The 20,115-nt window shown below is 28.8% G+C and overlaps 3 protein-coding genes across 4 annotated transcripts in view; 2 read left to right on the plus strand and 1 right to left on the minus strand.

Annotated features, from left to right (window-relative positions):
* The first annotated feature begins 826 nt into the window (after nucleotides 1-826).
* Nucleotides 827-2,438, plus strand: LOC115033806. 2 transcript variants are annotated; one of them, XM_029487926.1, is made up of 3 exons: nucleotides 827-1,022; nucleotides 1,395-1,601; nucleotides 1,665-2,431. In XM_029487926.1, exon 3 carries the CDS (start codon nucleotides 1,743-1,745, stop codon nucleotides 2,418-2,420), a length of 678 nt encoding a protein of 225 aa, XP_029343786.1. In that variant the 5' UTR covers nucleotides 827-1,022; nucleotides 1,395-1,601; nucleotides 1,665-1,742; the 3' UTR covers nucleotides 2,421-2,431. The 2 variants fall into 2 exon arrangements, with proteins under 2 accessions (XP_029343786.1, XP_029343787.1); XM_029487927.1 differs by lacking the exon at nucleotides 827-1,022 and having other exon boundaries at nucleotides 1,665-2,438.
* Nucleotides 2,439-3,830: 1,392 nt separating this feature from the next.
* LOC100167947 (stress-induced-phosphoprotein 1) lies at nucleotides 3,831-14,033 on the plus strand. The gene is made up of 11 exons (XM_001950710.5): nucleotides 3,831-4,128; nucleotides 4,314-4,523; nucleotides 4,596-4,873; nucleotides 7,646-7,832; nucleotides 8,280-8,406; nucleotides 9,314-9,456; nucleotides 9,518-9,695; nucleotides 12,656-12,817; nucleotides 12,900-13,003; nucleotides 13,068-13,231; nucleotides 13,304-14,033. The coding sequence occupies exons 1-11, from the start codon at nucleotides 4,126-4,128 to the stop codon at nucleotides 13,374-13,376; spliced, it is 1,629 nt and encodes a 542-aa protein (XP_001950745.1). The 5' UTR covers nucleotides 3,831-4,125; the 3' UTR covers nucleotides 13,377-14,033.
* Nucleotides 14,034-17,727: 3,694 nt separating this feature from the next.
* Nucleotides 17,728-20,115, minus strand: part of LOC115033809 — a 3,742-nt gene continuing 1,354 nt past the window's right edge. Inside the window, exon 2 of the mRNA XM_029487928.1 lies at nucleotides 17,728-18,608. Within this exon, the coding sequence (XP_029343788.1) occupies nucleotides 18,121-18,594 (474 nt within the window). The 5' untranslated portion in view covers nucleotides 18,595-18,608 and the 3' untranslated portion in view covers nucleotides 17,728-18,120. The remainder of the gene's footprint in view (nucleotides 18,609-20,115) is intronic.

Genomic DNA, 20,115 nt, shown 5'->3' on the forward strand with positions numbered 1-20,115 from the left:
ATTTAATTTAATTTATTCATACCAATATCTAAATAGATTTTTAATTTCAAACATTATAGTAAACTGACCAGTAGTAGAATTTAATGATGAGAATATTTCAAAATGAATTTTGAAATCCATGTTTTTTTTAAATTAAAGTTAAAACTATAGATTCGCTGTGAACATTTTTAATAATGTTCAATGTCAGATAAAGGGAACAAAATATATTAAAAAGTAACCAGAATTCAAATTTTTAGATTCATGAAAATGAACCACCAGTAAAATGGGATCATTTTGTAAATGTTTACAATTTGGATAAACTGAATCCTGGGAATTTAAAAGTTTGTCCTAAATTATCTGCATCTCATTTAGTTTTGAACAGTTCTGCAAAAATGCGTGTTCGTCTTGCTGTGCAGGTAGCATTATTATTCATTATTTTATTTTTATAGACATTTATTCTTTTAACTAATAATGATTATTTTATGTTATAGATTCTTAGTAACTCAATGGCAAAGAGCCTTGAGTTTTATCGCTCTTATAGTCCTCAGTTAAGCGATTCTACAGCAACTGAGAATTTTTGCTTGAAAATGAATGCAGCGTTTGATGCATTAAATCGAAAGCTAAAGAATGAAGGAGTGTCGCCAAATAGTGATGATTATAAAGTAAAATAATTTATATTTTTTTTTTTATCAAAATGATAATAATTGGTGATACATTTACCGTGAATGATTCAAAAAATATTTTTTTTCAGGTACAATTTTAATAATATAATATCAATAATTTTTAAATTAAAACAAATCAGCTATAATAATATATTAAAATATCTAAATATTGAATAACCCATGATATAATCTCAAATATACAAAAACAACTTTTACAGTGATATGATATCTATGTCAATTTGCATTGATAATTAATGTTTTAAGTTACCATTAAACATTTAAAAAGTTAGTAAAATCTATATGCCCATTTAACTACCTTTTTAATTTTAATTTTAAATCAGCCATCAATGGATCGGATCTACCTTAAACCGTACAAAATGTGTAAGCAAAATTAATATAATTTTAATAATAATTGTATTGTTTCGGAGGAGCATATTTTCCTCTAATAATGGCTTTATGCTTAAAATTAGTTTACTTTGGTGATAACTAATTGCTTGATTATTAAATAAGTTTAATAAGGTCTTATATTAATTTAACAATTAATGAGTTGAATTTTAATCATGATCTTTATTCTATACAACCATAGGTATAGGTAATTTAACTATATGCAGTTTGCTTGCTTGAGTACCAACAGCTTATACAATCCTAGCAAATTATTAATTTAAATTGGCATTTGGTGTTGATTTGCATTAGCTAAAATGCTTAAAATATTTTTATTCAATAGAATTAAACTATTTTGATGTTATTTTGCAGATTTTACAAAATACTCTGGAGTGGTTGAATGAATGGGAACAGCGTGTTATTGATAACAAAATAAAGCCAAAACACTTTCTTACCAATAATACTGCAGAAGGGCTAAGGGTAACTTTGACTTCCACTTTAGAAATTTGCACTTACTTAAAAGAAAAATATGGTATACAATACATTCTTACTGGAAAAATTAATCAAGATGATGTGGAAGTAAGAAAAATATAATATACTAAATTATGACCATTATTAAAGTTTAAATTATTACCTATTTAGCGTTTTTTTGGTACAATTCGCCAAGCAGGAGGTGCAAATGACCATCCAGCTACTCCAACCTTTTTACAATTATACAAAATGTTGTCCGTTTACAGTGTATTGAAACCTCCCAAATCAGGAAACTGCACCATAGAAAATAATAAACCTTCTCAAAATTTAATCTCTCTTGATAGTATCAAAACAATTTATTATAATCCGGAAAAAAACAAACCATTATTACATTCGATCCGTGAAAAATTGGACTTTGCAATTCAACATGATGACTGGAGCTTAGATGATATAATAAAACCCAGTGATCATAATTATTTTGTAGCTCCTGTAATCGATTGTGTAATATATTATGTCACAGGGTATTTGTGTAAACAAATTTTACGCTATTTTAAATGTGTGACATGTCAATCTGCAATCAAACAAAATATTAATTTGTGTTCATATGAACCGGTTGCACGGCTAGTTAACTTAAAGTCCAAAGGAGGCTTAATACACCCAAATATTAATTTTTTTAATTTTATATGCAAAATTGAACAGTTGTTTTCCAAGTATAGTGAAATGGCAGACGTTTTAGAGCTAATACTCACCGAACTGTTAGAAGACACTCTTTATTTTCCTTGTTTTCAACACAGTGAAGAAATAATAGCTTTTACTATCAAATATTATATAAATATGAGAATGCGACAGTTTTCGCAAAGCTATAATTCCGAAGCACAAAAAGAAAATATGAACAAAAAGAAGATAGCAAAATTCACATTAACATAAAAATTGTTAAATATATAAAAAAAAAAGTTGTATTTTGTGTATGTTTTTATTATAATATTATTATTATATTAATATACTATCTGTATAATATATAATACCTATGATATTATTTATGTTTTCCTATTAACACTAGTTAAAAAGTATCAAACAGAATTATTTTTTTATTTTTTATTTTTTTTTATTGAACAAAATTGTATTTACAATCTGTAATATTACAATATAATATATTACAATGAGTAAATTGGATGGGGAGGATAAGCGGGAGGGGGGAAGTCACCCATTGGTAACACCCCAATCAACAGAATTCTTATATATGAAAAGTATAATTCATATAGTACATTTTACAGTAATTTATAATTTTTATTGTACTCAATTTTAGTATTATGAGTACACGACAGGAGTTATATTTACGAATACCTCACGGGCGAACGCATGCGTAGCGCTCCTAGCGGATTATTAATGAACTGGCGACAATAAGCGAATCACACCAGTCTAGCAGTAGCCAGTCCTTAACAGTATATATGTTCATGCAGTGGCCCACCACAACGGTTTAATATAATCGTAGATAATAAAATAATGGATAGGCCATTCCTATATTAATATACGAGGGGTTTGCGTGCTGGAATGTAGATGAGAGACAGCCAGTTTTTATATGGTGTTTCTCACTCTAGCAAGGGGTCTTATCATTATTTTATTATGAGACCCCTTTTAACGTTCATGCACGACGTGTGATAAGATAGTATGGCCCACGATTTAAGATATCTTAAATCGTGGTATGGCCATTGATTAAATATACATTGTATATTTAATCAATGGTATGGCCTATCCATTCTTATATTATCTATGATCACAGAACAATATAGAAGCGAAACTCGATCAGCTGATTGGGGTCTTGGTTACCTAGTATGATCTGAACCTACGAAAAACATGAAAACGGTTCCACCCCAGACAGCATTTTGTAATGATAATATTATAATAGTATTATAATAACGTTATACTAATATTAATTCGTTATTTTAATGTTATAATAATATTGAATAATATTAAATTGCTGTATGAGACACACCAACATGATGTTAGACTCATGGTTACCAATATTATGAAAACGGTTCCAAGACTATGACGGGATACGTTACGCGGGGTCGGCTTGTTTACCATTCCCTATTTTACGTATGCCACGCCTCCCTGGAACCGTGTTCAAGGCCACAATCGCCTGATTCGGCCAGTTCACGGAGTTTCGTACCCCCGCTATGATCTACAACCGTGCCCACTACAATTATGAGCTGAACACTGCACATCGTTCCACGTTCCGCACGCGCATGCTCAAACCAATAACTATCGCAGCATGGAATATATTCTATGATCGCAGTGATCCGCTCGTCAAATATTCACTGTAAATTCACTGTTGGACTGCCAAAACGTTGGTACCACTGCCCGGTGATTGTTTTTCTTGAATCTCGACACTTCTAGAATATTCTTCGACTCCGGTCTCCGATTGTTTAGAATTCGAGTCTGATTCATTTTGGTTTTTCAAATCATTTAAAGTTGCAACGTTTCATCGTGTGCTGTGATTCATAACTACGTTATATTAAGATAGTATTTACCAAGCTATTTAATAATTATAGTTTCTATAAAGTTTCATATTCAAAATTCATAGTTAATTACGTTTTAAATTGAATCAACTGAAACAACTATCTTTTGAATTATGGTAAGCATAATAGCTGTTAATAAATTAAACTTACCCACAAATTAAGACTCGTGTTTAAATTATAACTTTATTTACAAACAAATTGACAATAATTATATATTTATAATGGGCATACCTACATTATTATAAAAAATAGATATCCACTTTGGCTCATACATGTGGTTAAACCATTTTTATCGTTTAAGGCGCTGGATTTGAAAGATAAAGGTAATGCTGCCTTGGCAATCGGAAATTATGAACAAGCTATTGAGCATTACACCAAAGCTATTGAGCTAGATCCCAACAACCATGTACTTTTTAGTAACAGATCTGCCGCCTTTGCAAAGCAAGGCAAATACCAAAATGCGTTGGAAGATGCTGAAAAGACCGTGTCCTTAAAACCAGATTGGCCCAAAGTATGTCAAACTAAATATTATTATTATTTATAATGGTTAATTTCAACCATTATTTTTTTAAAATTATTGTAGGGATATTCAAGAAAAGGAACAGCCTTGTCATTTTTGGGCCGTAAAGATGATGCTGCCAAAGCATACGGAGATGGTTTAAAGTTTGACCCTACTAATCAGCAGTTGCTTGATGGTTTGAGAGAAGTGAAACAATCTCAACCTTCTTTTGGAGGCAATAATATGTTTCCAACAGAAAGTTTTTTGAAACTCGCACAGGATCCCAGAACTAAGGATTTGATTAATGATCAGCAGTTCATGAGTCTACTAATGGAATGCCAGAAAGATCCTCAAAAGTTAATGTGAGTTGATATAATTAACTATATGATTTCCTCATACTGATAATAAGAGTTTTGGGGTTTAAACATTCAATCATTACCCCCATTAAATTATATATTATAAATATTCTAAGAGCAACAATAATTTCAACTTTTTGTGGAGTACACAACTAGTATTTTGCTTATAATCAAATACTTAACCTTTTTTTAAAACTAAATTCATTTATAGACCATCTGTTACCGAACTGAACAATAAGCTTAATTGATAAATGTATAAGCTAATTTAATATCATCTTAATCTGTCTTAATCCATCAATGGTATCATACTCTATTCAGAATAAGAACAGACCGCATTGCAACTGAACTTGACGCTGCCGGAACGCCTGGTGGCCGATTTGTTAATTAATCGGTCTTAGTCAATATGTATGGGAATGGATGTGCGAACAATGAAGTGTCTTGTCTGTTGCCTGGTCTGTTCTTATTCTAAATAGAATGTAGTGTTGGCGTTTTGAAGGGTAGTTGTAGTTAGATTCACTCTTAAAAATGTTTGGTATATACATAACAGCGTATACATTATTATTAAACAATCACTAATAATTGGTAGTAAGGTCTACACAGAAACATTAAAAAATAGATTTTAATTTTGTTTTCCTATTTTATTTAAATAATTCTCTGGAAAAACAAATTAACTGTAAATGTTATGCTAACACAATACGATTGATTATACATAGGTAATCACTGATCAATAACAATACCAATAATATTACGGGGACGGAGTGGCCGAGCAGTCTAAGGCGTCAGTTGCGACACAGCCGACGCCGGCTCGATTCCTTGGTCACAGGCGGCATTGTTCTTAGGGCAAATATCGGTGTCCGGAGAACAAGTGCCGCCCATCCCCCTCCCGGGCATGGCAGATACCTACGGGTGCCAAATCAAAGATTCTGCCAAAACCCAACACACACGTGCCCCCCCCCTACCGACATTAAAAACGTACAAAACCAATACAGCTAATGGCCATAGATATGATAACAAACTTGTTCATACACCTTACTTGTTGAAAATATATAATTGTTGAATTATTATTTATAATTTCTTTCCAATTAAATGCAGTAAGTACGCATTATAATATGGTTCAAACTTTAAACTATATATAATAAACTTTAAGTATACTTATTGTATCAGGTATCGACTTATCGTAGTATTAATAAAATTGTACTAAGTACTCACCATAGGTACTACATACTGTCCATACTGGTAGAATCTACATAATTTTTCAACGGGAGGGTTCAAAATATGACGTAATTTTAGTCAATACTAAATTTAATTTTTGAGATTTGGTTAAATATGAAATTATTACAAGATTTATGACGACCATTTATGACCATTTATTTTAAACATTTGTAAAATACTGCAGAATTTTTTTTTTTTTGAGGGGGACTTTTTTTGGACCTTTTGGACCTCCTCATAATTAAACGGGCTTGGCTGTACCTTCATAATGTGTTCTTAGTTCTTACTTATTACTTATTAGCTCTAATGTCTTATTATATTAAAATAATTATTTTTATAAATCTACTAGCTGATCCCGTGCACTTTGTTGCCCGTTAAATGTACCAACTCTATTTGACTCAAACTTTTTTCAATTCATTATTTAATATTCGATGTATGGTGTTCAAAATTTATCTTAACTTTTCTGTGTCCCGGAATAAAAATTCTGATTTGCAGCAGTATATTATCAGGTAGATTCTACGTACGGTAGATCGCAGACCCATTGTTGTTTGTACGTAGGTATATGATTTAACTCTAAAGTATCAAAGTTATACCAAGTTTGTCGTATTCCACCAATGGTAGATTAATATAATCAATTAATACAAAATATTAACCTAACATAACTACTAATATCAGATGAATAAAAAAATATCAAATTTAACCATTCCTAAATTAGTCTGTCTTTCTTCCCAGAGGTTAAATCTACACACAAACATTAATTTATATATTTTATATATATATATATTGACAAAAAATTATAATACAAATCAACAAACATGCCCGATTAACCAATAGCAACCAATATATAATACACTGTTACGCCACTGTTGTATTTTATAAATCCAGATTTCCTACTTTTCCGGTGGGTTTTCCTAAAATTTTCTTTCGTAAAAACCCTCTGATTATTTTGATCATCTTAAAAACAATTTGATAATTCATAACAGATAAACATAATGGGTCATATTCGTGTATCGTACATGGCACACGTATCTCGCACATCCCAGTGATATAGGTAATATATCAAATCGGTTGAGTATTTCGGAATATATATAGATTGTAACATAGATAAATTATCAAGTTTTACTTCTCGGAACAATTCATACCTACACGCTGCTGATGATAAAACTCACACAAAAGAAAAAAAGATCAGGTTACAGGTAGCTGGAAACCTACTATCGCGGTCGGTCACAGGAATATCTGAAATAATATACCATGCAAATTTAAATTTAATATTAAAAAATTAATTCCAAACATTTTCATACTCACTCAACTTTTAAAACTTCTCTGGACTTAAAACTTCTCTGGACTTCTCTGGAATAATTTAAGACCAAAATGAGCTAAATCCGTTCTTGAGTTTTTGCGAGACTAACAAACAACATTACATTTTTATATATATAGATTTATCTGAAAAAGTATTTTTACTATTTGAGTAATTATTATTGGTTGTATCAGTAATTTATGGTTTAGGGAACTAAATTATCTACAGTTAATGATAAGTATTATTTTTTAAATTAAATTTTCCAACTATAGCATGAATATGCAAGATCCTAGAATATCGGCTGCATTAAGTGTAATGATGGGTATTAATTTAATGGGAGAAGATGATAAAATGGATACTGAACCATCACCACCACCTCCTCCAAAACAAAAAAGGGAACCAACACCTCCACCTCCGGAAAAATCCGAAGATGAAAGTTTAACAGAAGAACAAAAAGAGGTAATAATGATATCATTTAAGCATTTATCTTCAGAGGTTAAAACTTTTGTATAGTGTGGATTCTATCCTCACACAAATAAGTTAATTTTTAGTTAGTAATTTGTAGTATTAGTTTTAAAATTACTGTAAAACAAGAGAAGCAGGGCTGTTAAAAAGTTACTCCTGGATAAATTGTTTAATTAGTATATTATGATCTATATTTAATTTTGGTACCTATTATTATAAAAATTAGAAAATAGTGATAGTGTATTAGATCATTTACATCATAAAATTAATTATAATTTATAAATAGCATTAATACTCCATACCTATATACCTATAATATTTTTAAGCTTTTATAGTACCAACACTTATATTATATTTTTTAATGTTCACACATAAGTGTACAACTGTCATGGCATTTTTATTTTTATTTTTTTTATAGTTGTATATATGTTTTTTGTTTAGGCTAAAAAAGAAAAAGACTTGGGTAATGAACAATACAAACAGAAAAACTTTGAAGCAGCTCTTGTACATTACAATAAAGCTATTGAGTTAGAGCCTACAAACATGACATTTTACAACAATGTTGCTGGTAAGATGCTCCAATTAATAAAAATTTATTTTTAAAATCGCAACACATTTTTAATTTTACACCATAATGTTATCTAAACTCTAAAGTGGTAGTTTATACTATAGTACATTGTTAGTAGCTCTGTGATTTTTCAATTGCGCTATATTTTTGAAGTATGAAAGACATTGTTTCATACAACTAAGATAGGTACATACATGATAGCGACAAACCAAACACATACCTACTAACATTATAATAAAATACAATTTCAAATATTATGAGAAACATTTATCCTTTGTCCATAAAATATAAATCACATACTATATTTATTTAAATTTAAGATATAGAGAAACTTAATTTTTTAGAATTTTTGCTGCTTAGTGGTAGGGCAATAACAATTTAGGATTTATTTTTAGAAATTTCAATCAATATTCTACATTGCTTGTGTCTGTCACAATTTTGTGAACATATGTTACTCAGTTACTGTACCTATGTTATTAGTTTGTCACTAATATCTCAGTAATATACAAACACGATTAAGCTATTGGTAATATTTTTTTCTTTACATAGTTAAATAAATAAATAAGTAACCATATGTAGTTAACTTCAATAACATTTCTAAAAGATAATATATTGAAGATAAACTACTTAACTATCTAAATTTGTAAATAATGTCCGTTTGTGTGGTAAATTTATGTGTCACATAAGACATGATAAACTATGTATTATGTGACATACACATTAACTATGTATATGGACATCCATGATTTATAAAAAAATAAACACAGTATATGTGTGATTATTTCGACCATGGTCTGATTAGCTAGGTTATAATCTGGAATGTTAAAACAACAGTTGTTTACTGTGTAAAATAAAATATCCATAATTACTGACTTTATATTAATGTTTATCTCTTGAATTTGTATAGCTGTTTACTTTGAACAAAAAGAATATAAGAAATGCATTGACCAATGTGAAAAAGCAGTTGAAGTAGGACGAGAAAATAGAGCAGACTTCAAATTAATTGCCAAAGCTTTTTCTAGAATTGGAAATGCTTATAAAAAACTTGAGGTTAGAAATTTTTTATCTTTCACATATATTTTTCAATACTATATATTACTTTTATATTTAGGACTACAAAAGTGCAAAAACATATTTTCAAAAATCAATGTCTGAACACAGAACTCCAGAAGTAAGGACTATTATTTCTGAACTAGAGAAAAAAATAAAAGAACAAGATCGCAAAGCATATGTGGACCCAGTAAAAGCTGAAGAAGCTAAAGAAAAAGGAAATGAATTTTTCAATAAAGGTAATTATTTCATAGTTGTATGATACGTTAAGGGGTACTGTAATCAGTACACAAAAATATAATATTTATACCTTTTTGCCTGAAAAAGTATGGCTATTCCGATATCTCTATGACTATCATAATTGTAAATATTAATTACACAATTAATTATTTTAAAATATATTATTCAAAGGCTTTGGCATTAAAATCAGTTCAGATTGCTGTACATTGATTATCGATATATTACGATTAACGATATATTACGATTATCGATAGCTAAATTTCCGAAAAAAAGCTCGAAATATCGATATCGTTGAAGAAGCCTAATAATTAATAATCATTGTGTATTACCTTGGAATAAAATAAATAACTTCTGGAAAATTAAAAATTGCCTTAATTAAAATATACTATATAGGGATTGGTTGGTTCCATGTCTTGGTTCTTTCAAAATCGAAGGAACCAATAACTATCATGATTATTTCTTGGTACGGGTTTTTTCTGGTTTTCCTTATGGTCACACCATTTGACGTTGAAAGATATTGTGTGATAAGCCTTTAATTTACTTATAAATGATTATTTAACTATATACATTATTAATTTATGATTATTTGTTTTATAATAACATTTATATTAAAAAAATTCTTTATAAAAGCATTTAATTAGGTATTTTATTCTTATACTTTATTCAACGAAGAATAATATTACTTCATGTATACAACTGTCAGAAATTACGGGCGCTTCGTCAAAAGTTTCATGACTACACTGTAAACCTTGTCCCCACATTAGAGTAATTAGTAGTAACTATACTTTGTCCCATGAGAGATTAATCACTTTTCATGCATCACAAATGATTCAATTGGTGCTTCTAGAACCACGTTACGCTAACACCGGGTAGTTGATGGGGGAGCGGGGCATTGACAGAATCGATCGGCGGACTGATTATTTTCTCGTAGGATAGAATATAAGTGGGCTGTAGCCGTTTTGTGCTATATTGGGAAGAAACTACAAGTTTTCGTCCATTGCACAGTACTGCTTTCAACAAAGAATAATAATAAAATAATGCATTTATTATTCTTATTTTTAATAATGTTCAAAAAAAGAATCAGTATGGATAATAGAAGTAAAGAATTAATTCATGGAGGAAATTATAGTCACTAGTTCTACGTCATTGAAATATATCCACAGTTAGAACAATAAAATCGCTGATGAATTTATTATAAAAATTTAATTTAGCTTATCAAAATAATAATTTTTGGTTTTTTAAATTTTATTTTCAACGTTTAAATTTGTGATGGAAGTTCTTAGGGATAGTAAAATTTTACGTTAAATATTTAATAGAATTTAATGGTGTAATCCAGGGGTGTCCAACCTTTTGTGAAGACTGGGCCACATCATATGGGTAGAAGTTGTTGTGGGCCACATACTTATTTTAAAATAATAATACATTCAAATTTAATGATTAAATTATATTCTTTAATACAATACATTTTTTTAGAATTTTACAACAGCGAAAAATAAGTAGAAATATTTTAACAAGTATTAATATTCAATTATAATTACACAGAAAAGTATATTTATTTAAAATAAAAAAAAGTTTTGTTTTAAAAAAGTTAAAAGTCATAAGTTTTATTTAATGTGAAATTTGAAATTGCTTTTTTTGTGAAAATAATGAATCAATATCTGGATCAATTGAAGTTGTGGCAATCCTTAAATAACTAAGGTGCTTGTCTGATATAGTGGACCGATTCTTACTCTTTGTGTTTTTCATTCTTGAAAACAATTGTTCGCAAATGTACGTACTGCAGAAAAGCAAGAACATGAATAAGGCATGGTCTAAATAGGTATTTTATTTTTATTTTTATTTTTTGATAAATGACATAGAATGTTGGTATCGGAGCCAATAAAGATAAGACACTAATAAAGTTTATATTTAGGCCCAATTTACACGTCCGTATGTAATTTAAAATAAGATGCCGCAATGGTAAAATCACGGACGTGTGCCATCGGCCCTTACAGTTTTTTTTATGTATCATATTTCATAGTTTTATATTCATAAAATAAATTTGTTCTCGTAATATTTCTATATTATATACAATAATTGTACCTAACCAATTCATGTATTTTAAGATCCAAAAAATCACATTCTTTCCAAATTGGTATGCATGTACTTTGGACCAAATCATGAATTTTAATGATAAAAAAATTGAACAATATTTTCAATCATCTTCCTAAGATTTATTGGTTATATATTATCTATATACTGAATCGGTTAGGTAATTTATAATTTTTTAAGCAATATATTTAAAAATTATTTTTATATTTCTATGTATATTTCAATGTAAATTCCAAGATACATTATACGTGTACATTGGACCATTTTTTTATTTTTTAAAAATATAAAATTATCTCAGAAAGCAGTTGATTTAGGATTTTTAAAAAAATACGCATTTATAGATTTATTATATCTACAATATTTGTAATATGCATTAAGGTGAAATATTAACTATTAGGGGACATTTAATGAAAATGGTCCCAAGGTACAACACTCCCCTACATTGTGGCAATACATTTTTCATATTTCAATTAACGTTAAGTTAAAATCTTGTTTTTATTTCTCAAATATTGATTATTGACTTCGGTGTTTTTTAAGGAGATGAAAATTATTCAAAAATCAACCTAGGAAAAAACCAATGATCTCAAATATTTTAATAAAATATTAAAATCTGATAATTCTAAATTTTTTTTTTTATTGATCTTAAGCCCAGACTATGGCCATTAGTTATTATTATTGTAATAATTGCTTATAGAAAATTCTTTAAAAAGGGTGCCCTTCTAACTCCCTTATTACTTAAATAATAGTGCAAAATATATGTATAGGTAACAATTTAAGATTGAATATATATAATACTTTAATAGTTTTATTTTCATATTATAACTTGTGGGAAAAAAAAATAGACATAATTCAATTTTTTTTGTTTAAGGTCAATTTGCCGATGCGGTTAAATTTTATAGTGAAGCAATTATGCGTAACCCCGATGAACCTAAATATTATAGTAATCGGGCTGCTTGCTATACAAAATTAGCTGCTTTTGACCTTGGTTTAAAAGACTGTGAAAAATGTGTGGAATTGGATCCAAAATTCTGTAAGCATATTTTTTTTTTTAAATAATAAAAATATTTAATTTTATAATTATGATAGCATTTTATTTTTATAATATATTATAGTAAAAGGATGGATAAGAAAAGGTAAAATTTTACAAGGTATGCAACAATCTTCTAAAGCATTAACAGCATATCAAAAAGCGTTGGAAATAGATTCATCTAACACTGTAAGTTAATGGATTTGTTTTGATCAATTCATGTTTACGATATTATGTACAAATATTATTGTAGGAAGCTTTGGAAGGTTACCGGTCATGTTCTATAGCTGCAAATTCAGATCCTGAAGAAATGCGCAAGCGTGCGATGGCTGATCCCGAAGTTCAAGATATTATTAGAGACCCTGCAATGCGTCTTATACTTGAACAAATGCAAAATGACCCTAAAGCTTTAAGCGAGTAAGTGAATTAATAGTAAATAATACATACTAATGAGTTTTGTACTTAAATTAATATTTTTATTTTTTTTAGCCATTTGAAAAATCCAGATATTGCTAGTAAGATCCAAAAATTGATCGAGTCTGGATTAATTGCCATTCGTTAAATTTAGAAATAATGGTCATGTTTGTTCATCTTATACACTACTTTAATTGCTTTTTTTTTTATAAAATTATATTATATTTTTGAAGTCTCTTTCCAATAATATAATATACAGTTAGGTATGATGATAATTAAATTACAATATATGAAATATTTGACTTACGTGTCTTAAATTATATTATTAGGGTTATTTTAATACTGTTTAAAATATTTTTCAACTTTTATATGATGTTCTAAATGTATTGTAAACTTAGTGTTGATTTATGTTAATACCAAAAATATGCTATAGATTACACAATTGCCTCGACTCAAATAAAAATTATGAACTACAAAGTTAATAATCATTTAAAAAATATGAGTAGTGAATACTAAACCCAATTATTATAGGTATTACTGCAACTTATTGAATTTTGTTAAGCGTAATAATATTAGTAAAAGTAAGTATGATATAATTACTCTTAAAATTTAAAAAAAAAGATAATGTGTATTTAAATACATTTATATTTTGTTCAAAAAAGATATTTTTAAGTCATGAAATTCATCTTAAAGACAAATATTTCTAATAGTATTAAACTTTTTAATAATTCTATTCCTAATGAGAATTTGTAAAATGATTATTTATTTATTTTTTAGTTAATATATGATGGTTATTTTATAATAATATATCATATTATTTTTTACATTTTGCTTCTATAATCAAAATATGTATCCAAGTATACATGGATGTGAAAAAGATTTATTATTTAATAAATCTAAATACATGTAAATTGAACACTAAATGATAAATCATTGGACTATTTTATGATATTACATATAATGAATATATCACACTTAGGGCCGTTCTTACAATGTCTGGTAAAAGCTGACCAACACTTAACTGGCCGGATTCTGCAGGTATTAAAATCTGTTATAAGTCGTTTGGTGTTAACCGACACTTTACTGGACATTGTAAGAACGGCTCTAAAATAACTGAAAAACTGAACTCGACATTGTGTGGTAGGTATAGTACAAGTCATATAAATAATACCTACTATTCAGTTGCCATTACACTGTGTAGTCTCTGTAAACCGTGTGGTTAACCACAATAATAAACTAAATAGTTGAAAATATTTAACTATTCTATTGTGGGTTAGGTGGTCATTAATAATATTAGTGAAATCGATTTACCTACAAAATATTATTTAGTTTGGTGTTTAACAAGAAAATTGTAGACACGGAGTATGGAAACTGTATAATAGTTTTATTCTTAAACTTCTATCCTGTACATCAGGAACTGATTAATTTTATTGTTTAATGTTTTTTATCACAGATTACATTTTGGTGCAGGGAGTTTTTCAAAAACTAAAATCTAACTTTTATAGCATTTTGCCTAAACCAGCTATAATTTATTTTAATTAAATACGAGCATTGTATACCCGGATTCGATACCGTGATTTTCTGAATTTGTCTTACACACGCGTGACATATTTTAGACATTTTTTGACAAACATACCATTTGATAAATTTTAATGAAGCGATAAGAATTCTAAAAACAGATTTGAATTTGTTGTCAAGCCTACTTGAAATCGACTTTCCGGGAAAGTTTTTCCCACATTTTTAATTTTTTCATTTCAATTTCTCCGAAAATTTAAATATGACATTTTTAGGAATTTGGGGGATTATATCAAAAATGTCGTAAAGTCAATTTCAAGTAGACTCCACGACAAATTCAAATCTGTTTTCAGAATTTTTATCGCTTCATTAGATCAATTATTGGTATGTTTGTCAAAAAACACGTATAAAATACTATGTCACACGTGCATCACAGAAAATCACGGTATTGAATCCCCTTAATGTTATTTGTATTTTGCACACAAGCACACGTCTTGTATTTTCAGTATGAGTTTTGAACATCAAAGTATTACAAAAAGCAGGGCTTGAAACCGTTTTCAAAATCGAAACCGTAAGAAATTGGAAACCGGTATTAAATTCAAAATCAAAATCTGAAAAAATTGGAAACCGTTACTTTTTTTTTTAACTGACGTGTTTTTAAATACGTAAATTCCATTAATACGCATAATTAATAATTATAATAAAATTGAGATAATTAATTTTGTTGATAAACATTTCATTATTCGCAAAATTATTAGTTGCTTTATAAGTAGTAATGACATCAATTAATGTTACTAGCAAATACTATATAATATATGTCATATGACAATTGACAATACGGAACAAAGAATGATAGTTGTATAGACGACATAACCCCCTGAAAATACTTTAGAAACCGGTATACAAAACCGAAATTTCTTAATACCGGTTTGCTAAGTTGAAACCGAAACATTTAGAAACCGAAATTTCTTAATACCGGTATTGTTAAGTTGAAACCGAAATCGTAAAATTTCAAAACCGGTATACAAAATCGAAACCGAAATTATTTCAATCGGTTTCAAGCCCTGACTAAAAGTGCACATCTATATCAAATAGATAAGCAGTGGATTTATAGGGGGAGGGGGAGGCGTCGTGTCATTTAACTCTTGAGTCTTAAAAAAAAAAAATAAAAATATTTTAATTAGTGTATTTAACAATGTAGATAATACGGTGTAAAAATTCTGATTTCGTCAACGTATTAAGTATTGACCATAATAATACTAACATTTACAAAAAAATAGCTTGGGAAGTAAGCTACATTTGTTCCTAAGCTTAAATGCGTATGTATACCGCTACACACAATTATTTAAAGAAACGATCTTCTCAGTGTTGCTGGCGGCCAATGCCGTAGAATAAAGACTCAAAAATGTTTTAAGAAGATGTCAGCACACTTTGTTTTCTCTCTCTGGCCCATGCGCCACATAGACAAAACTCATTAAAGGTGTCGGTGCCGGTGCGTTTTTTGGTACAAAACATGTCTTACAGGAAAAACTCTCATGACCTGTAGAATTGTCGGATTTTGTTAATTTTTTTTTTTATCTTAAAGTAGAGAACATTTTGTAGGTCGGATCAAAGCCTGATTTTGAAAACTATATTTATAGAAACTGGAATATACATTTGAAAAATGCATAATATTTGTCCTTTTTCAAACGTATTTTTCTACTACTATTCAAAGTAAAATAAAAAAATCAAGCTTTGATCCGACCTGTAGAAACTTCTCATCTTTCAGATAAAAAAAAAAAATAACGAAATCCGACAATTCTACAGGGCGTGAAGTCATTTTCGTTGATATAATACACCGTATCGACCCCGTCTAAATAAGTATCGAGCTGTAGATTAGTGGAAAAGTATTATAATTAAGACAATAACTAAAATATAAAACATAATATTCAAATAGCATAGAAATTTCGAAAATTAGAAATACTGGCACCGACACCCTTAAGGGGGCTGGAGCGTGATTTATTTTCGGTCGAAAACATACCTCACGACTTCAATCACTACGCCCATATAATGTTCCGATATTAATTTTGAAAGCAAATTTGAATTTGTCACTAAATTATCTATGCTTTGACAATTTTATTTTTCTGATTTTTATTTTTTTTTACTTAGAAATTTACTAACAAAAAGAGTAAAAATAGATCATATTAATAATTCAAATTTAAATACATTGATATAGAATATGAAAAATGAACGACATTTAAAGCATAGACCATAGTAAATTTAGAAGAGAATTCAAATCTGTTTTCAAAATTAAAATCGGAACATCCTACTGAACGTAGTGATGGAAGTCAGAGGTAGTATTTTTTGAAAAAAAAATGTTTGTCATTTTATAAAGCAATAAATGGTGACATGTGTATGCGCGTTAGTAAAATGACAGACGTATTATGATGCCCTTATACAACGTGATCGGTACTACGAATTACACTCACTAATGTTCATCTACTTATAACACATACACAAGACTCAGATAAACAGAAATATAAAATGCCTAGTTTTTACTCCTTATACGCTCCAGGCCCCAGAATCATTTTTTCTATGCTTTATGTAAAATCACCCATTACAAAAAAGATAGGGAATAATATTTTCGAGGGAATGACATCGATTTTATATTTTATTGTTATTTGACTTTGTATTCAACTCATAGGCGTGCGCAGACATTGCTTGCAAGTGGTGCATTTCATTTTTACTATTTATAGGTAGCTCTATTATTTTTACTATCATCTAAAATGTTTTCCTAAAATGTTTTCCTAAACCTATAATATTAGAAATATTTGGTGCGATTTCACTTGAAATAATTTTTTACTTTATTTTGTATATTTTTAAAACAATGAGAACCTTCACACATATTATACAAGAATATAACCATCATTATTCATCATAAAAAAATAATAAAATAACCAATATCATTTATTAATAATTTAATTATAGTTATAATATAGGTCAGAGGATAATACAATTTAATAGGAACTAAAGTTCAAGACAACGTATGGCAGGAGTTAAGATTTTAAATTCTTCGATGATTTCTTCATAATCTAAATTTGTAGCCATTTCTTGTTCTAAAAATATCATTAATAAACACTCAAGACGTTCTTGTAACATTTTATTCCTCAATTTATTCTTGACTAAACTTAATTTTGAAAACACTGTTTCACAGCTACAACTAGTAACCGGAATTGTGACAAAAAGTGATAGAGTTTTAAAAATGTTTGGGAAACTTTTAGATAAGTCATTTTTTTTTTACTTGTCTAGCCAATTATGAATTACCATAGTAGAAGACCCCTGGTTAAAATCTGGTAGTGATTTCAAAATATTATACTCTCCTTCAATATCTAAGGCACTCAAATCAAATGTAGTTGAGTGTTGTTATAGGTATCTGATTTACTCAGTTCAAAATTTATAAGATGACCAAATGCAGTGATAAGAGTCAACGTTTCCTGACTGAAACGTTCTTGAATTCCATTTAACAAATCATCCAAAACTACAAAATAAACAAAGTGTTTAATTTCACTCTTTTTGTCAGTGCTGATGTACTGTGTATTGCTGTCGTTAATTTTTTTTGATATTTTTCGTTTTTTAACACTTGAAATTTCTATATTGTGTTCATTACAGACTTCTAAAACTTTTTTATACAAACTTGTGAAATAATTGTCATCAGATCTAAACTTGGTTAATGCATTTTTTAGACCATTTATTAATAGTACGACAGTAAGAAGATCCAAATTTGGCGATTGTAAACTTGCACTTACAATACGTATTTGAACCATTATAGGTTTTAAGATTGTTAATGAAAAAATAAAATGGAAACTCTTCATTTGATGAACAAGACCTTTTGCTTTAACCACAGATATATACAACAAACTAGATAGCCGTCTCCTTCTTGTCATGGAAGTCGGCCGCCATTTACAAAGCAGGCAATGTTTACAAAATAATATTATCATAGTATACAGGGTGTCCCGTGAGGATTTACCTATTAGCCGTAGAGGGGGACTCGCCGCCCGGACAAAAACCGGTTTTTTGCCGTTTTACTTATTAATTAAAAAAATTATTAAAAATCAGGAAATTAATGAAATTAAAATGTTGAAACGTCAATATTTTCAGAAAAATTAACTCTACAAAATGGCAATCTTCAGTATTTTTTTTAACATTTTTACCAAAACATAAAAAAAAATAAAAAATTAGTTATTTTTAGTGCTTACCTCTGTGAGTCTTAATAAGAAAACAGAATTACGATATCTCTATTATTTCAGGAGATATCGCAATGAGTAAATCCTCACGGGACACCCTGTATATGTATAGATAAATATATATGTATATAAATAAATGTAAAATAAATGTAAACATTGCCTGCTTTATAAATGGCGGCTGACTTCAATATCGGCCACCACCGTAGTACAAAGACGGCTATCTAGTTGTTGTATATATCAATGGCTTTAATTCTTACATTATCTATATCACACGTGCGATCTCAACACAACTTACCAACAATATTATATTCTATGAATTTACCACGGTCCGCAATTATAGAAACTGAACTACAACCGTGGTTACTATAAATGCAGATGTAAGTACGATAATTGATAAGAAAAAATTTCGAATAGCATTTACTTATAATTTTTCAATATTGATTTATTCCAAAATCCAAAAGTTGAAAAGTATTAAAAATGTATAATTAGTTACATAATTAAATAAACAATTTGTTTCTGTAACAAACACCATAAAGCCGCAGGTGGTGCATTTGCATACCCTGCACAACCCGTGCGCACGCCCATGATTCAACTTGTATTCAAAATAAACAAAAAAATGTTGTAAATTTAAATTACGTTTAAATTGTTTTGAGATAATATTTAGACAAATCGATATGTCATTCCCTCAAAAATATTATTCTCTATCTTTTTTGTAATGGGTGATTTTAATTGAAGGTTACATAAAAACATAGAAAAAATTATTCTGCGTAAATGCGTTTTGTCTATGTTGTACGTGGGCTAGAGAGAGAAAACAAGTAGTGCGCTAGCACATCCTCTTAATCAAAGATCGGAACTAGGAAGTAATCGGTGTGGTCCTCACCGCATTGTCTACATCGTAAAATTAACTAATTAAAAAAAAAATGTTTAACCATAACTTACATAATAAGTTTGAGCGTTTGGCTAAAGTCTACTTTACCAACCCCCTCACGATTTTCAAAATTTTTTTTTTCAAAAGACTTGTTTTTTTCTGCTTAAAACGATGGTGTAATTTTTTTTACCGGAAACTATTATTTTAGAAGTTATAGCCTTTCAAAGTTTACGATTTTACGTTTATGCGCATGCGCGCAACGCTACTTGACTGCCACGCGC

Source organism: Acyrthosiphon pisum, chromosome A1 (assembly GCF_005508785.2).
Source record: "Acyrthosiphon pisum isolate AL4f chromosome A1, pea_aphid_22Mar2018_4r6ur, whole genome shotgun sequence".
NCBI lineage: Eukaryota > Metazoa > Arthropoda > Insecta > Hemiptera > Aphididae > Acyrthosiphon > Acyrthosiphon pisum.

Excerpts from the sequence above, each read along its gene's own strand:
- LOC115033806 (XM_029487926.1), top strand. The coding sequence starts at position 1,743 with ATGTTGTCCGTTTACAGTGTATTGAAACCTCCCAAATCAGGAAACTGC.
- LOC100167947 (XM_001950710.5), top strand. Across the intron at positions 4,874-7,645 it reads AAAGATCCTCAAAAGTTAAT|CATGAATATGCAAGATCCTA; the intron begins GTGAGTTGATAT and ends TTCCAACTATAG. Across the intron at positions 9,457-9,517 it reads ATGCTTATAAAAAACTTGAG|GACTACAAAAGTGCAAAAAC; the intron begins GTTAGAAATTTT and ends TTTTATATTTAG.